We start from the raw sequence: 23,847 nt of genomic DNA, 5'->3' as shown, positions 1-23,847 counted from the left end.
GGCTCCCTCTTAAGCAATGTAGTTTTTGAGAAAGAGGTAATTTCTCACTAAAATAATAAAAGACTTCTAGCTAGAAGTCTTTTATTCTTATCTGAAAGCACACAAATTCGTCTAACAGGGGTGTTTTTTCTTTCATCATTTGCTCGCAACTTTGATGACCAATTGAGCCCAAATTTTCACAGGTTTGTTATTTTATGCTTATGTTGGGATACACCAAGTGAGAAGACTGTTCTCTGACAATTACAAAACGTGTACCTTCCCTTTAAAGTAAGGGTACACCTTCAATACCGTGTTTGTGAGTGTATACACACTTTCTTTTAAGAAAGTTATCTAAAGAACGAACTCTACCTGACAAGTAGATACACACATGGTGTTACCGCAAACCAAATATACATTGATACCTCACCATGCAATGCCTCAAATCATATGTATCCATACTAAACTGCGCCAATAAAGTATCTAAACACTTACAAATGGTCAGATTTATCGGAACCTAAAATAGTATACAAAAAAATAATTATTAATTTTTATTCACCGTTAATTTCTGCACATGTTGACACCTATTGTGTTCCGCTACGATGTTGTTTGGTGGTTTTATGGGCACTTGAGTGGCTGGAGGTCGAATTTCAAAAGTTGCAAAAGCCCCTGTTCATCCCAATTCCAGAAGGGAACTCTCGTAGCATCACACACAGACAAAATCAAGACAGAAGACATACACTCGTTTTGTTTATTTGACCATGAAATTTATTGCCGTATCTTTAACTCTAAAACTGCTGATATACTGTCCTTCATTCTTGGTGTGTCCTCCATCACTGTCCTGAACGGCAAGGAGTCGTCTTCTCATACTCTCAATGAGACCTCTGATCTGTCCCTGGTCAATCCCTTGCCATTTCCTGATCAGGATGCGTCACAATCCCTCGAGAGTGGCGTCAGGCTAGATGGACTTGTTCACTTTCTTCTTCGCAGAAGTCACCCTCGGACGGCTACTCCTTGGCAGGTCGTCCACATTTCCCTGAGCTTGGTAGCGATTCCACCATTTACTGACCGTCGCATCGACGTACCGGCTTCTATCAAACCAACGATCCGTCCCCTTTCCCGTTTGGTCAGTTGAGCCATCTTTGCTGTTATCTTGAAACACCTTTCTCTGTCTTACCATATCGGGGAATCTGGCTCTTAACCCATATGATGTATGCCTCCCATCTTTGGCCCCTTTGCCGATTTATCCAACATGCGACAATAAAACTTTATAAAAGGCGGGCAAAAGAAACGCGGATCTTACTCGTCACAATACAACGATTTAGCTTGAATAGGGGCTTTTGCAACTTTTGAAATTCGACCTTAAGCCACTCAAGTGCCCATGAATCCACCAAACAACATCGTAGCGCAGCACAAGATGTGTCAAAATGTGCAGAAATTAATGGTGACCAGAAATGAATAATTATTTTTTGGCATACTATTTCAGGTTCCGATATATCTGACCATTTGTAAGTGTTTAGATACTTTATTGGCGCAGTTTATGTTAGAATCAAAACAGACATGCAAACAAACAAACGCTATTTCATTTTAATTAGAAAAAATAACACAATCAATGAAAATTACCCTTTCTCCACAAGCACAGATATTTTCAAGGCAATAAGCCCTCTCTTCTGCAGAATGTTTAATGGTGTGTATTTGACAGAAACTGGAATGATCATATTTTTCAGCCCATATACTTAAAAATTTGGAACATTCCAAAGTAATCAGAATAGACCACTATTGTCAAGTTAGGCTGATTTGACGTATAATTTGTGCATTGCAATTAGTTTCAACATCTCAGTTGTGCATTCTTTTAAGTGGGGAAAAAATGATAGAGTGTACCCCTATCAAAATCAAATGATCCAGGGGTCGATTTCACAAAGAGTTAGGACTAGTCCTAACTTTGGGCCAGTCCATAGGAGATATTAAAAATGTATTGCTAGTCCTTAGTAACTCTTAGTGAAATCGACAGCTGTTCATTTATGACCCAATTAAACTTACCCTTAACTTCTGCAATGGCAGGCGTTTGGGCCACGATATCTGCAGCTTCATTACTTGTCACATCTTGGACTGTCTTTTTGTGCTCATCAGTAATCTTCTCAGATTCTTCTTGTGGAATGAGATTGTCTCCAGATCCCCCTTCTAGAAAAGGAATGCTTGCCGTCTCTGCAGTCTCATTATTTTCTGTTTGCTCATCTTTGTCATCCGTTTCCTTTTGTTCTTCTTTATCATTTTCATCTTGTTCGCTGTCTGATGATGATGATGACTCACTGCTATTGTCTTGGCTTCCTGGGGTATTAACACCCGAGTTTACTGACTGTTCCGGAGTAGAAAACCCTAGCTCAAATGCTGTTGGGGCAACTGGGGCTTTAAGTTTCTGTATACAAGAATTTAAGGGAAACAAGCTGTGTTAACATATCTTTAAGTGAAATACAATCTTATGTTTTTAAGTCATTATGTTTTGAAAGAAGAATCTAAGGTAAGAAACATAAATTATTTTGTAAACATTTTTTTAAAGGTTATAAATTTGTTCAAATTGGACAATTTTTTGTTTTGCTATACATCTTAGAATAAAAGCCTGACAAACCAAGTCCAAAGACTCAATTTTGGTAAACCACTTTGAAAAAACCTCACTATTGAGTAACGATTTTTCAGGATATGAAAATATGCATCTCCTGATCTTAAGCACAAAGAATTTTCATGATTTGCGAAATATCGATGTTTAAAAACAGGATTTCAACATAAAACACTACAAATTTGGATGGGAACAGTTGTGTGTTTTCTATGTTTGAATGTGAAATAAGTTGAATTATAAATAACTGGACATACCTGTAATAGTTCCTGGCGCTGTCTTCGTCTTCTCTCAATAACTGCTTCTTCATCCTCTTCTTCCTGTAAATCAACATCTTCTAACCTAGAAAGCAACAACAAATAAACATCTCTCTTACAAATTTTTATTTTGAGTTAATGATGAAGAAATTTGATAGTCTTGAACGGGCAACAAAGCCAAAATGCCTTAATAGAATGGGTAAATATGTATGTTACCCAAACTTTTCCACTGTAAATTAACTAATTTACAGTAAAACTTCAGATAAAACTGCACAATTATTCTTAGCTATACAATAACACAATTCATCTTCAAGAATTGAATCGTCAATTCTAATTGGTTGATCCATAGCAATAAGGAGTGTGATATAAACGTTTACTATACTCATACATATTTATTCATAGCAATAAGGAGTATGATAATAACTTTTACTATACCTCATACATATTCATGACCGAGAGTCGAGTTCTTACTGGTCCATTAATCATCACGTGCCTGGTGCTATTTTTGCTATCTACCCAGCGCACGCGAGTATTCACCCACATGGTACATGCACATGACAAGTAGAATAGAGTCCGGGCAGCTCGGCTGCTCATCTACTTGTCATGCGCATTTAAGATCGTGGTACTGTTTTTCTGCATCGCATATACAACTTGGATATTGGCCTTGTTGATAAAGAATGCAGAAGTGCTAAAGTTTTCTGTATTCCAGGCGCTTGCGTGTGATAACTAATATATTTTGGGGTGCTAAACATCCTTGTTCCCAGCTGAGAGTTGAATTGTGGAGGACACTGCTACAATGTGTTTGAGCCGCAAACATGTATAAGTGCCTTTTGGCAGCCAGCCACATCAACCTGTAATAACCATGGAGCACAGATCTAAAAAAAATTTGACTTTTCAGTTGGAAAAAAAATAAAAATCCAGAAACTCTAGGAATCGAGTACATTTTTACTCATTGCTGCAAAAATTAGCCATATCTTGAAATATGTCACTTGATAAAGTTCCAATGCATTAATATTAATACTCAAGTGTCGGACAGCTTTTGTTAATAGTAAAAGGACAAAGGAATACAAGTTATTTTCTTGTTTAGTACAATTGCTGATACTTACTCTTCCTCAGAGGAATATTTATTCGCTGTCAATCCTTCAGAAAGACTCCCCTTGAATTTATCATCTGGGGTTCGATTTCCTCTACCTCTTCTCCTGTCTCGATCATGGCCCCTCTCCCTCTCGCGGTCTCGCCACGTTGGTCGATCTCGTCGTCTGTAATCAGGAGGAGATCGAGACCTCATGCGACGTCTCTCAGCCAGTTCTTCTCTCGTCGGTGATCGAGGACGGACAGGTGAACGTCGCATGGGGGGTGACCTGCTTTGATGGAGGTCTGCTGAACTACGATGGGGCGATTTACTTTGCCCTTGATTGCGTCGCGGTGAGGGTGACCTCCGAGGACTGTGTTGTCGAAGACTCTCCAGTGTTATTACAAGTCTGGTTTGGATAAGGATAAAAAGTGTTCATAATAAAAACAGATGGGTAGGAATGTGGGGAGTCTGCATGCATACCTAAATCAAGCACCGAGTCATTTCTAGCTCTGAAAATATAATTTGCCATAACTGCTTCAAGTTCCTAAAAATAAAAATCATCCGAGTCTTAACTTACTCATTGAAATGAGAAATTTGACTCTTACTTCTCCAATGCACTTGACAAAGCTTTGGCAAAAGATGCATATATCGTTTTGTTTTTAAAGGTGGTGTACCAGAAATATTTGTACTCAAACATAAAAAAGTCTACATCTGAGCTGATACGTTTCTAAAAATTGTACTTACTTTTGCTTTCTCTTAGGTGACCGACTACGGCTTTTACGACGCGGGGAAACTTTTGGTGACAGACTCCTTCGTCTTTTTGGTGACTTGCTTCTGCCGTGTTTTGAGGATAACTCATCAACATCAACAGGAGAAACTCTCCTCTTCCTTTCCCGAGATTTACTGCGTGATCTCTTGTGACTCTGTTTGCTTGAGGAATGTTCCATTCTCTTACGATCAGCCAGTTCAGATGCAGCGTCTGTTCTGTCTTTATGTCTCTTTGGTGGAGTACTCGGAGATACACTCTTTCGTTTTTTCCTTGTTTGGCGTTCACTGCTGATGCTTCTTCTTCTAGAGTCTCTAGGTCTGTCATTTGTATTTCGAGAACGACCTCTCTCAGGTGACTTTGAACGCATGCCGCGATTTGAATGTTTCTTAGAGTTTCCCTGAATCTCTCCCATAAAGATGACGTCATCATCATCTGATTCAGGTAGTTTTGGTTTCTTGGCGTCTTCTTCCGATACCTGACCCTCTTCATCAGAGGACAAATAGCCTTTGGCAATAATGGACATACCTGATGCCTGTTTGAGCTCTTCTTCATTTGCCAGTCCAAGATCATTTAAAAGTTCTGCCTGCAGAAGTTCTTTCTGTTTCTCCAGGTCAGCCAAGCCAACCATAACCTCCCCTTCATCTTCCTCGTCATCACACTCAGTGTATGGAACTACACTGACCTCTGATTTACGTTCCTTTCCACTACGATCCCGTCGTGTGCTGCTGCTGCTGCGTGATGACTTTTTGTGCTTATGTTTATGGCGATGTCGTCTTTCATCTCCCTCAGTGGCGTGCTTACGATGCTTCCTACGATGATGGTGGTGCCTGTGTTTACGATGTTTCTTACCATGGCGACGATGTTCGCTGCCATTCACTGCTTCTGCACTGACAGCAACACCTTCTTTTTCTTTCTCTGACTTTCCTTCTGAATCAGATTCTGACTCACTGGCAGAACTAAGGGAAAAGCAAAGTATTACCAAAATGAGTTAATTACTTTTTAATGGAAAGAAAACTGGTTACACACATTTAGTAAAACAACCCAAAACGAATAAAATCCTATGTTTAATAGGCCCTACAAAAGGTGCCCATCATTAAAATTAGGTTGTGTTCATGTTGCCACATAAAAGAAAGAAGTGAAAATTTGGTCTTCATGCCCAGTGGCACAAAATCTACACACATGCTGTGCTCTCAACCCTAGACCCCATTAGGGTCCCTCTATATACCCTGCCAAATAAAACAGAGTGCAACACAGTTGAAGTGAGAACCATTGCACATGCAACAAAATGCAACAAGGGATTTTGTTTCATTGTGCAGACATGTTGTTTGTGTTAGGACTGAGTAAGGGTGTTTGCCCTGCTAGATGCAACAGTATGCATTGGTGACTTGGCTAATACCTGGGACCATGAACTTTATAGTCAAATGCCGAAAATTCCCTCCAGGTATGAACTTAAGTTGACTGCCAAATACAACAAAATGCAATACTATTTAATGAAGTCACTTGACTTCTAAATACAACAAATTCAGTTAAAGAAAGACATCTGAGTTGACTGCCAAATGCAACGATCAACAACTATTACCATTTGGTGCATATTGTTGCAAATAGCATCGTTAGGGTTTTAATCACCATTTTCTACAATATGAGTGATTAATCTTGGCCTTCATAACCTTCATCAGGTGGAAGCCATTTTGAAAAACATGGACCATATACATCTATCCATGAAATAATCAGGAAGCAGTTTTTAAGGCTGCTGCCTTAAAAACTGCTTTCTGGTGGCTATTTGAAACCCTAACGCGGGTTAAGATGACTAAATAGCAATTTAAGTAAAAGAGGTTTTTTGGTCACAACATGTAGAAATGATGTTACTGCAAACCTTTCAAGTTTAATACTTTCACTATGCAAAGTTTCAAATCCAAGCAGTTTGATAACTAAAGACTCACAGCGAGCACATCTAGACAACAGACCATAAAAAATGCTACACAGACAGCACGAAGGAAATTGAATGAAAGTGATCGCCGAATGCAAACATTTGTATATCCCATAAGATTTTGTGTACCATTGCACACGATACTCAATACTTAGAGGAGGACTGAAAGATGTACGAACAAGAGCAAGTATTAAGCAAAGTGGGTTTGTAGGAAAGCAGTGAAACGTTTCAAGAAAAACATAGCATCTGGAGTAAAACAAAGCCCAAAGGCCTTTTGGTCAACAAATGTTAAATCCAAAACAACTGACTACAATAAGAGAAAGTATTGCCAGTCTCCTTCAACCAAATGGTAGGTAGCACTACGGTAACGGACACAGAGTGCTACAAGACTTCTTGTGCAGTGTCTTTACCCAAGAAGACATGCAGAGTATGCCGGACCCAGTAGAAAATGATTTCACATGGAATTTGATCTGCTCCATTGGATGTTTACGACCTACTAAAGAGTCCCAAGCCAAACAAGTCCCCAGGATCGGATGGCTTACAACCACACTTAATACTGCAGAAGCTTGCAGGCGTTCTTGATAAGCCACATCTCCTGTGTCAAATACCTTGGAGAAGGGGGAACTACCACGAGACTGGAAATCAGCAAATTATGTTACCCATCTTTAAGAAAGGTAACAAAAATGATCAACAAATGACATGAACAGAATCAATGCAAGTGACTAAACCTATATGTTTTTACGGAAAGATGCACATGACAACCCCTCAATCCATGAACAGGCATTGTCCTACAAGCATCGATGGATTAAGTAAAGTAAGTAACATGTTCAAAACAATGAATCTTCATCAAAGCATTTCAAGCTGTAGCAATTTGCACATGATGGTACATTGACATTTTGGTCAGTTTCTGGGAGTCCTACAATGTACTAAAAGCCGTCAACGCCGACAACAAGTCCAGAGTGGCGACAACAGGTTTCAAATACAAGTTTCAATCCAGACGTCTGGTTCCCAGACGCGTGACCATATGTTTTGTACACAAAGCACGGATCAGGTGTTTTTTTATTCTAGGACGAACGTTCGGGAACAATCAGTATTTGTATGTAGTGTAGTTGGGGACTGAATTATGGTAAGAATTTATAATTTTTTAAAATTTTTGAGATTGCGGATTGGATTTTCTGTCGTTCCCCCCAGACAATGTGATATCAAAGGACACATGATAGAGCCTAATTTGGGCGGAAAAAAAAAAAAAAAAAAAAAAAGAGCGATTCCAAAATTCATTGAACCACATGATCATTTTTGTCGTGAGGGATATAAACCTATGAAGAGACGGGAGATGATAGCGGACGAAACCGAAACTAGGAGTACTTGCTGCTGATTCCTGTTCCGCTGTCATGATGTCTGCGGTGGCGCTGTGTGCAAGTTAAAAATACTGCCTTGACCAAAAACGTGTTATCTCACTTGTTGCACATCTGCAAACGCCATGGCTTCGACGATGTTTCTTTAGCGATAGTCCGCCAGTTCATAGACATACCACACCAACCAGCTTGCTCTAAAAAATTTCATTCAATCAAACACAGGTTTTTTAGAAAATTCAGTTTACTGCATCATCATCGTAAGGTTTATCGCGAATAGCAAAATATCAAGAGAGGGCGCTGTTGAACCTACACAAAGGTATAGGTGTTACGTGCGCGAGTCGTAGAAACTGCATAGAAACCGCCTCATATTCCTTCCCACAATGCATTGGGTTTCTGAATCGCGATAAACCTTATCCTGGTGTCATGTGTTTTCAGTAGGATAACAGGAAAATTGTTCACAATCAAAAACTGAAAGTTTTTTTTTCAAATCGTCTATCCAATTTTTTAACAATAACACTTACACTTAATGGTGTGTTAAAATTTTTAACATTTTGGTTTTACGTTGCGAGGGACAGTCCGCCATTAACAGTGCTTATGCATGCACGACATTGGAGCAACGTCATATGTTTTCACACTTTTCATTGGTTGGTACTTTATTGAAAATTCAGAAGCTAGAATGGCGTGCAAAATAAATCAAAAATATTATTCAATTACTACTTAACAAATTTAAAGACATTTTTGTCCTTAGGCATTATGGCTACTATATTAGAATCCAGAGATATCATAAGGCATGATAGTAAAACACCCCACTCCCTTAAAACACACACACTTCATAACAATCCGTTTTCCCCCATTTCAGACCAGTAATGTTTGGTTTCAGGAGATAAGAAACCAATCTATGATATTTTATCTTTAATGTAGACTTAATATTTATTACGCTTAATCGAAATTTATTACAGTATGCAGTTATCAAAAACCATTTTTTTTGGTCAGTTTCACTTAAAATGTTTTAATTTCCCCCCCCCCCCCCATATTGGCACACCATAGAATCCCAAATAGTAACCACCTCAAGTGATCCATCTAGTGACTAAAGCAGAATGAAACTCAAACTTGCAGATAGTAATTTTGTTTTGAACTTTCGAGGTTGGATGTTTCTTTGACTCATTTGAATGTTGGCATAATAATGCACTAGTGATTTGTACCGAAAATCAATCATTTTATAAATGTTTGAGAATAACCAACGACAGGAAACTTTATTCTCAGCAAGATTAAGCCTGATGAAAACACAGACCGTGAGTAAACTGAATAGCTTCTGTCACCGGTGCAGCTTGCACAATCTCGCGGTAAACGGGAATCAAAGTTGGGGTTCGAAAACATATGAGGGTCGATAACATATATGACGCTACGATATGTCATGATGTAGCCCCATAAATCGGTCCAATCCACTCCGTATCCTTGGCCCCAGCACCACTGATATCAAAACCTTTCGCTTCCTTGAAAAACCATCTGCAACGTTCTGCATCATGAAACTTACCCATCTAATGCTTTAGAAGTTGCAGATAGCACTACACTTGGAATTGTTCAAATAGGTATCACAGATTTTCAGTAAAAATCAATTGAATTTTGCGTGTGAATTTTCTCAACTAACACTCTTTTACCGCTAATGCCGATATGCCAACTGTCCCCCGACCGTGCGCAGATTTTTTTCCCAGGATAAACTTGTAGAAGAACCATCTGCACACGTTCGTCCTGGGAAGAAAAGATACCCAAGCCGCGCTTCGTGTACAAACATATGGACACGCGACTGGGAACTACAAAGAATGGTTCCCCAATCCGTGCTTTGTGTACAAACATATGGACACGCGTCTGGGAACTACAAAGAATAGTTCCCAAACGCGTGTCCATATATTTGTACATGAAGCGCGGATTGGGTATCTTTTCTTCCCAGGACGAACGTGTGCAGATGGTAAAAGAGCATTAGTTGAGAAAATTCACACGCAAAATTCACTTGATTTTTACTCAAAATCTGTGATACCTATTTTAACAATTCCAAGTGAAGTGCTATCTGCAACTTCTGAAGCATTAGATGGGTAAGTTTCATGATGAAGAACGTTGCAGATGGTATTTCAAGGAAGCGAAAGGTTTTGAATCAGTGGTGCTGGGGGGTCCTACTAAAAGCCGACAACTTGCCGACAACGCCGACAACTCGTCCAGAGCGCCGACAACTCGCCGACAACAAGTTGCAGACACCTTAAAAACAGAAAACAAACCAACGGTTTATTAAAACAATGTGCACTATTTTATATTAACATAATTACAACGGCTTTACTTCACGAAAAGTCGTAGTTTTTTACCCGGAAAAAAAGCGAACTTCCACGGAGCGCGGTTGGACGCCATCTTGGCCTACAACCCATGTTGCGACCATTCCATTATGATACAGGGGTGAGATGAATTAGCACTTCCATAACAACAGAGGGCGGGCGTCCTGTGAAAACCACAGCAGCAGTTCAGAGATGGCACATTGTTGTGTGTGAGTGTGTGTGGATTTGTAAATACCAGACAACTTTTGATACATAAATTATTGATTAGTTAAATGTTTAATCTAATCCCCCTAGAGTCCTAGACTAGCTAGAACAGTGCAGAATTAATTTTTCTTTAACATAACTGTGCATCTATTTGTTTTTTATAAAATACTTTATAGTTTTTTTTTTTCTTTCTTTTATTTGGGGGGGGGGGGATAAGATAGAATTTGAAAATACCTTTAATTAAACGGGATAAGACTTGTGGGCCAGGTGCAGAATCCAATTTGTTTCTCAGTTGAGTTATTTAAAGATTCTATAAATATTTTTACTTTTCCACATTTTTATTTTGTTTTTTTAAATTTTTTATTTTTTAAATAAATATTACTTTCTTAATCTTAGGATTCCCTACTTGATTTGACAGCATTCAATAGTTTGGCATTTCCAGCTGAGTGCTTGTCATGGTAAGAAAAACTTTAGAAAGTGCTTCTGTCTCGCACTGTCAGTTTTACATGACTAGATAACAAAACAAGACTATGGCCTATGGGGTGGATGGAGAATCCAATCTTGTTTCCCAGTTGATTTATTTGAAGATTATTTATTACTTACATTCCCTATTTTTGTTTGATCTATTTCAAGGGCTTTCACAATTGTGGAAAGAGTTACCAACAGGTGAGATCCTTGTTGTTTATAGACTATTTTAACAGTATTAATACTATTTTGTTTATTCGTCGGCTATTTGATTTAGGGCTTTCAAAGCTGGTGGGGGTGGAGGCACATACAAGATACACTTGAAAATCCACTCAAATTAATTTTGTAATTGTTTTATTATAATTGAATATTTTTTTTTCTAATCAAAAATAGAAGCAAATTAGTTACATGGAGCGTTATCAAATTCAACAATTAGATTTAGCCAATTTGAGAAGTAATCTTAAAAATTATACCCGTAGTATATATAAGTTAACTAAGTGAAATAAAAGGATAGATTAATCCACTTCGAGAACTAAGTTGGCAACAATTGAAATGAAAAAGTTTATGGAATTCGATTTTTTCATTAATTCACTTCACACAGAATTAGATTTAAATACAATTCGAGAAGTAACCTTAAACATAGTAGTACATATAAGTTAACAATGATTCAAATAAAATAGTACATACTATCGCAATGCACTTTGAGAACTAATCTTCATCATTATTAATTCAACACATCATTTAACATTGGTAATATTTATTTTCTTTGACAGCATTCAATGCACAAGGTAGAGTGGCATGTCTAGTGAGAAAAAGAAACAGTTTTGGCATTTCTGATGCGTTTCTTTTGACCTGGTTTTTTGGCAGTGAGTGGGGTACGTGGAATTCTAAGCTGACCGTCTGAAGAAGTTACAAAAGCTGAGTGCTTGTCATGGTAAGACAAAAACTTTATAAAGTACTTCTGTCTCTCACTGTCAGTTTTACTTGACCATGCTTGAGAACTTATCTTAAACTTGTGCATAACCCAAGGAGCAAGTTGATAATTTCCCTGCCCATAAAATGCCCGCTGAATGTCAATGTACTGCAACTTAACAATGTCGTGTAAATGGTTAATTAGAGAAGGCAGCTTTGATGGTTTCCAGTTTGTAGTTAACTTCATAATGTGGTTCATGGCTTCACATGAATTGTTTTTCCAGTCCAGTGGAATTGAATTTTTGGCTAATCGGGGAGCTATTACGTAATTTCTTAACAATGGTATCAGCTTACTTCTAAAGTAATCTACAAATGTGGGCAGCTCCGTTGCATACTTTTCACTTAAACATGTTATTTCAGCTTCAAAACTAAGGATATCTTCTTCCATAAGTGGACTGCTTGCTCCAAAAATTTCACTTAACACTTTAGCTACAGTTTTGTCTGTTACCCCAACCTTCTTTCTTAAATATCTTCCTACGTTCTCTTTTAAATGCCTAGTGCACAAAACAAATGTTGAATCAGGAAAGCACTTTTTGGCTGCCTTTGTTAATGCCTTTTCCTCATCCGAGCCTATAACGACATTGCTAAAACCTATATGAGCTTCACTCAAATTTAACTCTAGAACACCTTGAATGTGGGAAAAAAATCTGTGATATGTTGTGTAGCTACCATCCCAATATAAAAATACAGGCCCAAGCATTATCGGACAAGCTTGGGTCGAACTCCTTAGTAAATTAGGATTTTGTTAGACAAAAGAGGTAACGAAACATGAACCCAAATTAAACGTACGGTCAATACCAAGTATGCTCCTAGATGAACTATTACTACATATATTTGTGAGGTCTTTCAGTTGCTCGTCAGTGTACAAAATTATGCATGGCGGTTTGCCTTTGACTTGTATGATTTCCTGGACAAATAAACTTTCATGGATCATGTTAATAACTGCCTGCATATCATCTGCCGGATTACTTTTATGTTTGACTGGGTTTTTGCTACTATTAACAGCTTGCTTGGCATTTTGTACTTGTTTTAAGTTTCTAGGGGCAGCATTGGGGTTTTCAATTACGATATCTGAATAATCTCTTCTTGGTGGAGCATTGACTACCTTTTCTTTGATGTTATTTCTTATACTAGTACTGGTTCTTATGTATTCACAATCATTTTTCTTTCTATTACCATGAATACTCACAGATTCTGGCAAAATACCAATATTCAACGATTGCAATATTAAGTTTTGGAATGTCTTGGTTTGGTAGTTTTTCGAACCATGTCACACGCTTTTTGAATTTAGAGTCGCGCTTTAGTGTAGAATAAAATCGCTTCATGATGACAATTTCTTCAACCGCAGGTTGGGGATCTAATAAAACTAAATGACCTTTAACAATGTTGCAGTATCTACCTTGATTCATTTTCATACATGATAATTTGTTATTGACAATTATGAAATCAGTTCTCTTTGTCAAAGTGGATTTTCTGTTCCATACTCCACAATCGTCAGTGAAGTCATTGATTCCACCTGCTTTTCTACTTCTAACATTTAAGCTATTATCTAGTACAAAGTATGTGTTGTCTTTCTTACCAGGAGGAATTGCACTGCACTCCGGAGTTTCCTCACAAACCAATTTATATAACATTTGAAGTGTGAGAAATTTCCCATTTAACATCTGTGTATTAGGGGATCCCCTAACCACACATGGGGAACTTGGAGGTGACAAAACTGAATGTTTACTTGCGGTTAAATTGTTGTTTTCGTCTTTTCACAGAAGGAGAGTTTACTGGGATGTCAAATTCATCTTGATGCTGCTGACGTCTTTTCAAAGAAGGAGAGTTTACATGTATGTCAAATTCATCATCTGACGGTGGATGAGTATACCAAAGATGTGAAGAGAGCACATGGGACGTGTCTGGCTGTGACCTACCAATTGGTGAGGAGGCAGAAGACATCGAGTGTTCGGAGCCTTTGGGTTTCAGTGATGGATAAGGCCCACCAGGTGACAGCGAGGGTCCAGGGGAGGTGTCCGGCTGTGACCTACCAATTGGTGAGTAGGCAGAAGACATCGAGTGTTCGGAGCCTTCGGGTTTCGGTGATGGATAAGGCCCACCAGGTGACAGCGACGGTCCAGGGGAGGTATCTGGCTGTGACCTACCATTGGTGAGTAGGCAGAAGACATCGAGTGTTCGGAGCCTTCGGGTTTCGGTGACGGATAAGGTCCACCAGGTGACAGCGACGGTCCAGGGGAGGTATCTGGCTGTGACCTACCAATTGGTGAGTAGGCAGAAGACATCGAGTGTTCGGAGCCTTCGGGTTTAGGTGACGGATAAGGCCCACCAGGTGACAGCGACGGTCCAGGGGAGGTTTCACCAAGTTCTGATACATGGTGGACTGGAGAAATTTGTGGAGAGTCGGAAAGCGAAATAGTCTCTATGGTGGGTGACTGTTGTTGGTTGGTCACAGTTCCTCGGTGTTTTGGTGTTGAAGAGCCAACCACTTCGGCAAATGTCTTTTGGTTGCGGACGTTCTGGACAAGTGGCACAAAGTGGTTGGGAGTCCAGGTGCCAGAAGCTGCTTCCCCAAGTGAAGTCCACATGATGTACACAGGTCGCTTTGTGCGTGGCACTGCAGGATGAAATGTCGTGTTCAAAATGCGGACGCAAAGATCCATCATCCCATTTACTGGCGGGTAAATGGAGACAATGGGCCCTCCAATTACCGATGCTGCAGCCTGCATTGTCCACGCTGAGGAGTACCCACCATCACGAGTACAGTTTTGGCAGGCCTCCTTGTAAGTTGGACTTACAACATCCAACCCACTCTGCTTGTGGATGTCTTTATACTGTTCTGCATTAAGCACCATGTCCATGCAGGTACGGAGCCGGAGTTCAGACAACAGAGACTCGTCTCCCTTAATCGCAAGCGACAAGGAATTGAACAAGCAATTCCCATTGCCTGTTGCCTTGACGGGAGTTCTGTCCTTAGTGCCACCAGATGATTGGAGCAGATGAACGGATCTGCGGTAAGTGGTCATGTTCATGGCCATTGTCACCGATGCCCTCGAAGATAGTCCAGCAAGGAAAGGGAAATGGCGTATGAGGATGCGTTCACGATCCACTGCAGCCTCAAGAGTCTTGAAGTTGGTCGAGTTCTGCATGAGTCTTTGCAAAGACAGCTCAGGGTCAAACGATTGCATGGACATGCTGCAGCCACGACATGTATAATCTACAGTGGCATCACCCAAGCAAGCGATGTCATCATACCTCAACTTTTCACAGCGGCCGTGGTACCATGTTATGCAACAGCCGCACTGGATGACATTGGTGCGACACTCCTTCCCACACACACCACATGGCCACTTGGTGTTGCGTCCTGTTCTAGCGTGAACGGATACTGCAGCCATACTTCCTCTGCAAATGGAGAAAAAGGTATTGTTATAAAATGAAGCTTTGGATTCAAAAGAGTCAGTTTATACATTTGAAAAGGTAAAACTGTGAAGTTGCAAACAAGTATTAAACACCCATTCTCTGATGCCATCATTCTAAATTTATAATAAGCTATACTTGTTTCCACAAGAAAAGGATAAGAAGATGAGGGATAAAACCCCCAAAACCTCCTAACTTCATTTGTATAATTAGGCTACTGTTATACACATATTGACTAGGCTACTGTCAACACATATTGACTTGCAATGAAATGAGGTAACTAGTGTACGTCTATTCCCCCTGAGGGAATTCGAGTGACCATAATAGGGACCTACACATGTATTTTCCGAAGCCGAAGGCTGAATGAAATAGGCCCCTCTTCTGGGCCAAATTTTATAGGAAAATCTGCTGAACAGTTCACAAGAAAGCAGAACAAATGAGCGGCCATATTGCGTATTTACCATTGATTTGCGCTGTGACGTCATATATTTTAGCCATGAATTGCAATATTTATTCTATTCCAAAATTAACTGTTGGGATAAAATATTACTAAAAGCTAAAAATGGAAATGTGGCTTCTCATGTTTAAATGTAGACTAAGAACTTTTTGTTCACCTTTTTACAAAGTAGGGAAAGCATGCCCTGATAGTTGCAGAATTGGTATCATTGCTACCTCAGAGTCACCTCAAAAACAAAGTATAAATAATATTCAATTACCAATAAGGTCCAGTGTCTTTAATTTAAGTTACGTGCATATTATGCAATTTATGGAAATGTGGCTTCTCATGTTTAAATGAAGACTAAGAAATTTTTGTTCACCTTTTTATTGGGGATGGGGATTCCTAGTAATTTACACAACAAGATCACGACTAATGGCAATTTTTCGCCTCTTTTTTTCACTAAATGATAGTAGAAGGTAGCTAAATTTGATATCAAATTTTGGATGCGAAAGTCTATGAAATGCTTTAAAAAAAGTGTACACAAAGTAGGGAAAGAATGTACAGAAACATCGATAATTTGCATAAATTGAAAATTGTTGTTTGTCAACTCTTTTTTTGTACATGCCCTGATAGTTGCAGAATTGGTATCATTGCTACCTCAAAGTCACCTCAAAAACAAAGTATAAATTATATTCAATTACCAATAAGGTCCAGTGTCTTTAATTTAAGTTACGTGCATATTATGCAATTACAAGATCCACACAAGTTTGCCTCGAAATTGCTTGGTTTTCCTTTACTTTGCGAACTAAAACGGTCGGCAATTTATGAGAGTCAAAATTTGACTCCCATAAATGGCCGATCGTGTTGGCCGATGAGGTAAATGGAAAACCACGCAATTTCTAGTAATACTTGTGTGGATCATTATATTCTACTTTTAATATATCTTTCAGGTCTGATTATTGATCATTCTCTAATTGACTGTTTAGTACAGATAATGGTAATTTTAGCACATTTGATCTGTGACTCATTTGCCATTCAGTTATCAAACTTCAGCAACATGTCATCATTGTAACATTTTAAAGAGTCACACTTCAGCTTTGCATTGATAAACAACTTAATAATATTAAAAAGAGTATAAAAAGATAAAAATAGACTTGATTGAAAAGTTTCCAAACTTTTTGTGAGCAAACTTGCATCTCAATGCAAACATTTGGCGCCTTTTGTGAAATTCAATATAAAAGTGTGCTACGTTAGTTTCTTTCTTAAATGCATTTGTTTCAATCATTCTTATGGTTTTCAAAAGGTACACCTTATAAAGCCTTGGAAGGACATAACTCTGTTTTCAAAATGCTTTTATACCAGCAACTTCAGCACCACATCTCGCCAATACCATTACTAGTTTAATTAATAATTACCGAACGTAGGCTTATCCGATCCCTTTTAATAAATGCATGTGGTAAAAATAATGTTTCTTTTTAAAACATTGTTCAATACTTCTTTTTTTAACCACGATTTTTAGAAGTGGATAAACTCAAGTATTTGAAGGACGTCACCAATTTATTTGAAATTCAATATAAAAGTGTGCTATGTAGTTTCTTTCTTAAAGGGATCGTTTGCGTTTTGGTTTTGGATAATTGCATTTGTTTCAATCATTCTTATGGTTTTCAAAAGGTACGCCTTATAAAGCCTTGGAAGGACATAACTCTGTTTTCAAAATGCTTTTATACCAGCAACTTCAGCACCACATCTCGCCAATACCATTACTAGCTTAATTAATAATTACCGAACGTAGGTCTATCTCATCCCTTTTAATAAATGCATGTGGTAAAGATAATGTTTCTTTTTCAAACATTGTTCCATACTTCTTTTTCAAGCACGATTTTTAGAAGTGGATAAACTCAAGTATTTGACGTCACCAATTTTGTTGGTGTAAATTTGTTTCATGATATTCTACGGTTCATTATTCATAAAAAAAAATCTTACCTCGAAATAATCAGCAAAACTGAAACAGACTTGAACGACGGTCTTTGAAGATTCGGCTTTCAGGAGAGATGACGGATCAAGAACTCTGGCAAGGAAACAGAATTCGCTAGAAACTGGCTTGATGAGTGGATAAATGCGATCGCAAATACAACTGCAAGCAGAGTGATTTTGGTACGTGATGCACCCTATTTTTATACTTACATGACAATGTATCTTGTTTCTTTGTTTGGAAACACCTTACGATTCGTTGGTTTTGAAGACACAAACGCGCAGCCGACCGATTATTACAAACTATCTTGATACCCGTCTCAATGGTATAGGGTCTACTTTTATTAAGTTATTAACAATGTGAACCTAATTATTTAGATACCGTCAACTCGCGTTTTAAATATCTTACGATTCGGTGGTTTTGAAGACACAAACGCGAAGCCGCCACTTTTGATGATTGCAGACAATGACGTGGGTTTCTTGATACACATAGGCCTGTCAATAATTCTTCTATTTAATCATTAACAAAAGGAACATTATGGATTCCGTTACGTTTTACCTCTGCTCTACTTTACCCTATACGATTTGCCAATGTTTTGGTACAAAGTTTGGGTTTACGTTTCTGTGTAAACTTAGTTTTAATTCCATATATATCAGGCCAAGACATAACATTCTAAGTCGGATATTCACAGTCATGAAATCTCCATACATACAATTAGTAGAGAGAGAGAGAGAAAAGTAGCACCCCTGATGGATTTAAAAAAAGGAAACTAAATTACTATCAAGTATATCTCCTGAGGCGACAATTAAAGAAGAGATATAAAAGGACATTATAGATAGACGATCTGAAACATGGCTTAAAGTATAAAAATATAGCAGTTTAAACTAACAAACACAACTGGGTATTTAAATAAAAGTTCGGTAAAAGAGAGATTCTGGTAATTAATGCAAAACGCACTATTAAATTGAGGATAAAAACAAGCAACAAGTTACTTGAATTGGCAAGGCAACTAGAAAGTTAAACATTTTATGTCAAGAGGACCTCCTGGCCAGGGACTAATAAATGATTTATGAGAGAATGTGTAAAGGAGGATAACCTATGGATAATTTGTATCTTTAACACATTCAAGGGAATCTGTGAAAAAGAGAATGATGGGCAGCATTGGAACCGCCCGAATGCAAACACAGGACGATGAAGAATACAGTGTACTTATAAATTAATCTGAAACCGTGGTGAATTTGTATAAGACAGTTTGGTTTTAAGACATTTTATTTACCATTACTTAAAACATAATTAGGCCTATAGGCAAACTTTTTGTTTTGCACAGGGCGAAAGAGCACTGTTGGCTTATTGCTATCAATAAGGTTTTCTTTAGATCATCAATAGCTATCCTGGGGAAAGAATCTTAATTATACAAGGTCAGTGATTGACGTCGGCTTCATGGTCACGCGGCGTAGTTTGTTCACTAAAGTGGTTTCGGCCAATCAAAGTGCTTCAATGAGCTCCTATAGTTAATCATGATTGACGGGACAGATGATGTTGATGCCACTCTGACAGCTATGAAAGGCTCGCTGATTTCTTCATGTTCAAATTTTGAAGTGTTTTATATTAATTTGAGCTGGATGAAGTCTTAAGCGTCATCCATGTCATAGTTAAAATAAGATTTATTATAGTCATTACATGAAAACCTTTGCATATCGTATTTCCACCAATGCTAAGTTTCAAATGATTTTAAAACGGCTTTCTTTATGCGTGAGGGACGGACATCAATGAATTGGAAATAGATGTTCTTTACATTTTTATATTAATTATTGTGTTCAAACTTGAAAGTTTATCAAATATTTGTCAGTAGTTATAGGACCGGGCATCACAGTAACAAGATTATAGCAAAAAAGGTATAAGCTGGATATTTTTACAACTATTATAAGACCCGTTAATATAAGTTTTGGGGTTATGTGACTGCCGTCCCTCACTTTTTAAAATTAAACTAGGAACCACAAGGTATTAATTAGTGCATGACTTGCGGTATTCATTTCTGGAAAGCTGATGAAGTCTGCCAACAGCGAGTTCTTTTTAAGAAATGTGAGTTGAGTAAATATAGGAGGACATAGGTTGTATTTGGTCCGTGAGGGAACGGACAAATACACACCAATGTGGGTTGACAATATATACGTCGAATGGTAATATCCTAAAATAATTTTATAAGTGTTTATACCTCCATTGTGTGAAATATGTAAAACCAACAAGAATGTTTTCACGTCAAAAAAATATTGAATTACTTGTGCTGGGAAACGTGCATGCAATTTTCAACAACCTGGTCTACCTTACCGAGCATCATTATTTATTTTATTTTTATGTATTTTTTTTGTTAAAAAGATGGATATTTCTCTGTTAGTTGAAGTATTGTTTAATTTCTTTCAGAAGTTTTATCGGAAGATCAGCAGTAATCATAAAGTTTACCGTTTTTATGCTGCTCTTTCACATGCAATTTTCTTGTCTCCTATAATTTTTCTGTGACTCAGAAAAATTGATAACATTAATAAAATAAATTTCACAAATTGGATGTAAAATTAATAAAATAAATTTCACATATTGGATGTAGGCTAAGTTTTTTTATTGTTAATAATAATCATCAACATCCCTATCTTAATCATGTCACGAATGAGGCGAGGATAAATCTAGTTACCATAAAACCGGGCCAATGCCAACCCCACCCGCCTGCGCACTGGTCCCCCCCCCCACCCTGATCTTGTGTCACCCCTGTATCATAATGGAATGGTCGCAACACGGGTTGTAGGCCAAGATGGCGTCCAACCGTGCTCCGCGGAAGTTCGCTTTTTTTCCGGGTAAAAAACTACGACTTTTCGTGAAGTAAAGCCGTTGTAATTATGTTAATATAAAATAGTGCACATTGTTTTAATAAACCGTTGGTTTGTTTGCTGTTTTTAAGGTGTCTGCAACTTGTTGTCGGCGAGTTGTCGGCGCTCTGGACGAGTTGTCGGCGTTGTCGGCGAGTTGTCGGCTTTTAGTAGGACCGGTGCTGGGGCCAAGGATACGGAGTGGATTGGACCGATTTATGGGGCTAGTCATGATGATGATTCTGCCACAACTTTTTCACTAATTTTTACACAAACGAATCGGAAAAGTTTCGGTATGCATGGCGATGGCGCCACCACTTTTTCATTCGATATAAAATAATATAGGAACTTATTTACCTGATTGATATATCCCTTTTTGTAAAAATGAGTGAAAAAGTGGTGGCGCCATACGGAAAGTTATCCAGGCGTCGGGCCAAGATTTGAAGCTTAGCATGCTTATGCCTTAGGGGACAGCCAGTCACGCCAGTACAGTGGGTGGTAGGAGTTGTCCGGGAATTGGGCAGCAAATGTGAACGCAGACGTCGTCGGCGAAAGTTGGTTTTACGATTATTACCTACAGTGTTTTATAAAATAGTACGTCCTTCATAAACAAATTCAATGAAGTAACGGGATCTTTAACTCAATTATAATATGTAAGAGTACAATACCTGCTTGATGCATTTTCGTCTTTTTCTTGCAGGAACTGTTCCTCTATAATCATGCGTCTGTCCATTTTTGTCGAGATGAAACAAAACTCGCACAAGAACAAACTCGTAAGGAGAGAGAGATCCAGAAACGTGTAGTTTTGTATGTAAAACGAGGCAGAAACCAGTCGGTTCATACAACGTGCAGACTTCGTTTCACCAGTTCAACAGAGGGCGGTCTTTACTTGAAGTTATTTTTAAGAACTTCAAAATTGATTGATGGATTGTCTATTTATAAAAAAAAATTAATGTATTTACAGCAACAAAAATTGACAGGAATAAGACAATACATTTGAAAATTCAAGTTTATTGTGACATTGAAAAACAAAATCCTTAAAAAAAAATTTAAAAACCAAGCCCAACACTAAATCTCAACACAAACGTTAGCTTTTCTTTGTTTTGCAACCACTTTAAATAATAATTCTGCACTTTTATAGCTTGATATATGACACTCACACAATGGAAGACTTTGGTATACAAAGCCTGAATAATAACTGATATTGCAATCATTTTTTTCTTAAGCGCTAGATCCGCACAAAAGCTTTAATGAAAAATATAACACAAAATGAGTGAAAACTTTAAAGTAGGCCTATAGTTCACTCAGTCATATTTTGAAAAAAGCAGAAGACAAACTGCACAGTTTAATAACAATTTGCTAATTTTTCTGAGGGAAGAAGATATTTATATCAATCAATGAATGCCCTGCAAATTTTATATTAATATCGTTGAGGAAAAGAGTTGTGGTCAACTTGTCGTCCTACAGATTTTTCTCCAACTGTGTATGACCCCAAATGTGCTCTGATCGAAACTTGAACCTAGACCAGAGACCACAGTATTCTGCAGTATAACTAAACAATGAATTTAGCATTCATGTATATAGTGGTTATATTTGGTTTGTCAACATTTTCTACCGAAGGAAAAAAGCTTGCCATGTGCGCGAATATTATAACTCCCTTTTCTACACATCATCAACTACCATAATCAAAATTTCAGAAATTGTAATTCTGATAAAAGACATTTTCTAAACATCACCTCCTCCAATCACTTCATAGATTTCTCCATTAAAAACAAAGTTTTGATAAATTTGATTTACCAAATTAATATGGTCACTAATGGTTGAATTGGCGGCTATCATCTGCATCAGTTCATCATTAAAGTACAGTGGCACCCTTCAACACCCTTAGCAACAGTACAGTCGCTGCATGGCCATAATAACCATCAACTCAATTCGACCCAATTCTCAATGCTAATTAAAGGGAAGGGACTCGTTTGGTAATTAAAACATTGTGCGAAAACATTGTGCGAAACGACTTCCTCTGAACCTCCATGATCTGAAGTATAGCAAAGATCTTGAAATATAGATAATTTCTCACTAAAATAATAATAGACTTCTAGCTAGAACACTTTTATTCCTATCTGAAAGCACACAAATTCGTCCAACAAGGGTGTTTTCATCATTTTCTCCCGACTTGATGATCAATTGAGCTCAAATTTTCACAGGGTTGTTATTTTATGCATGTTGAAATACACCAAGTGAGAACACTGGTTTTTGACAATTACCAATGTACCTTCCCTTTAATTTAGCAGTTTCGATTTATAGATTTCCATTAAATAGTTTATTTAAATAAAAACTGAATTGTAGATTCACCAGAAAAACAACAACAATGTGTTTATTCTTTAATATATCAGTTTTCAGAATTAAATGTAAAGATTTCTAGTGGGCCTATTGGTGTTTTTTAATAGCTTCATACTTCTTAGAAGCAAATAATTGCCTGACCCAGAAAATGTTCTTCAATGAATAAGTGTTCACAAGCTTACTGTTTGCATGATCAAGTGACAAATATTCATGCTCATTCCAGACTAACTTCTCAATGAAACATTTAATACCACCCACTAGTGGATGTACCCTGTATCTGTGAATAACAGATTTAACACTGTGTTTTATAGATGCATCAGAATAAAGTAACTAATGACTTTGACTGATAGCTTTCTCTTCAAAGGTGAGGTGTAAAGTGATCTATCTGTAGCCACAACCGAAGCCATTATTTTAAGACACAGTCACAGACCTGCCAACCTGGTCATTTTTTTGAGTACCATAACCACATGCGCAGCGGCAAGCCAGAAGAACTGTGCACAGCAGCATAAACCCACATGTTGTTGGCACAATGCCAACAGTCAGTCAGAAAACAACTATGAACCACTTCAATTTAGATGAACTATTCATAATATTATATCATATTCACACAAAATACAGACTACTTCATGGAAAGAAATTTTTTTTATCATAATTTTGAATTAACCAGTGTGTTTATCTTAAAGGGGTGATTGATGTGGCCTTCTGACTTGTTATACTCGACTCCATCAATGTGATGTTTAAAAAGTCTGAGTCAAGACCCTTTTCAAAACAAGAGCTTTGGCTTTAAAAGCTCTGTCTTCCTGTTTGATGAAGCCCGGTAGGCCCCTACTGAGAGAGCATGTTTGAAGCCCGGTAGTAGGCCCCTACTGAGAGAGCATGTTTGAAGCCC

General features: G+C 37.9%; 1 protein-coding gene across 6 annotated transcripts in view; it reads right to left on the bottom strand.

Annotated features, from left to right (window-relative positions):
- The window catches only part of LOC117288750 (serine/threonine-protein kinase PRP4 homolog), a 39,377-nt gene extending 18,001 nt beyond the window's left edge, over window positions 1–21,376 (bottom strand). For all 6 annotated transcript variants that reach the window (XR_004518901.1, XR_004518903.1, XR_004518902.1 and 3 more), the window contains exons 1-5: window positions 21,287–21,376; window positions 4,664–5,644; window positions 3,951–4,325; window positions 2,845–2,929; window positions 2,017–2,392 (exon numbers count right to left, since the gene is read on the bottom strand). Coding sequence is in view for 1 of the 6 variants with exons in the window: in XM_033769578.1 (XP_033625469.1) it covers window positions 2,017–2,392; window positions 2,845–2,929; window positions 3,951–4,325; window positions 4,664–5,644; window positions 21,287–21,351 (1,882 nt within the window). In the remaining 5 variants the exon portion in view is untranslated. The remainder of the gene's footprint in view (window positions 1–2,016; window positions 2,393–2,844; window positions 2,930–3,950; window positions 4,326–4,663; window positions 5,645–21,286) is intronic.
- Window positions 21,377–23,847: the final 2,471 nt, after the last annotated feature.

This window comes from Asterias rubens, chromosome 4 (genome assembly GCF_902459465.1).
Source record: "Asterias rubens chromosome 4, eAstRub1.3, whole genome shotgun sequence".
Lineage (NCBI taxonomy): Eukaryota > Metazoa > Echinodermata > Asteroidea > Forcipulatida > Asteriidae > Asterias > Asterias rubens.
This window is presented reverse-complemented; position numbering and strand designations above follow the sequence as displayed.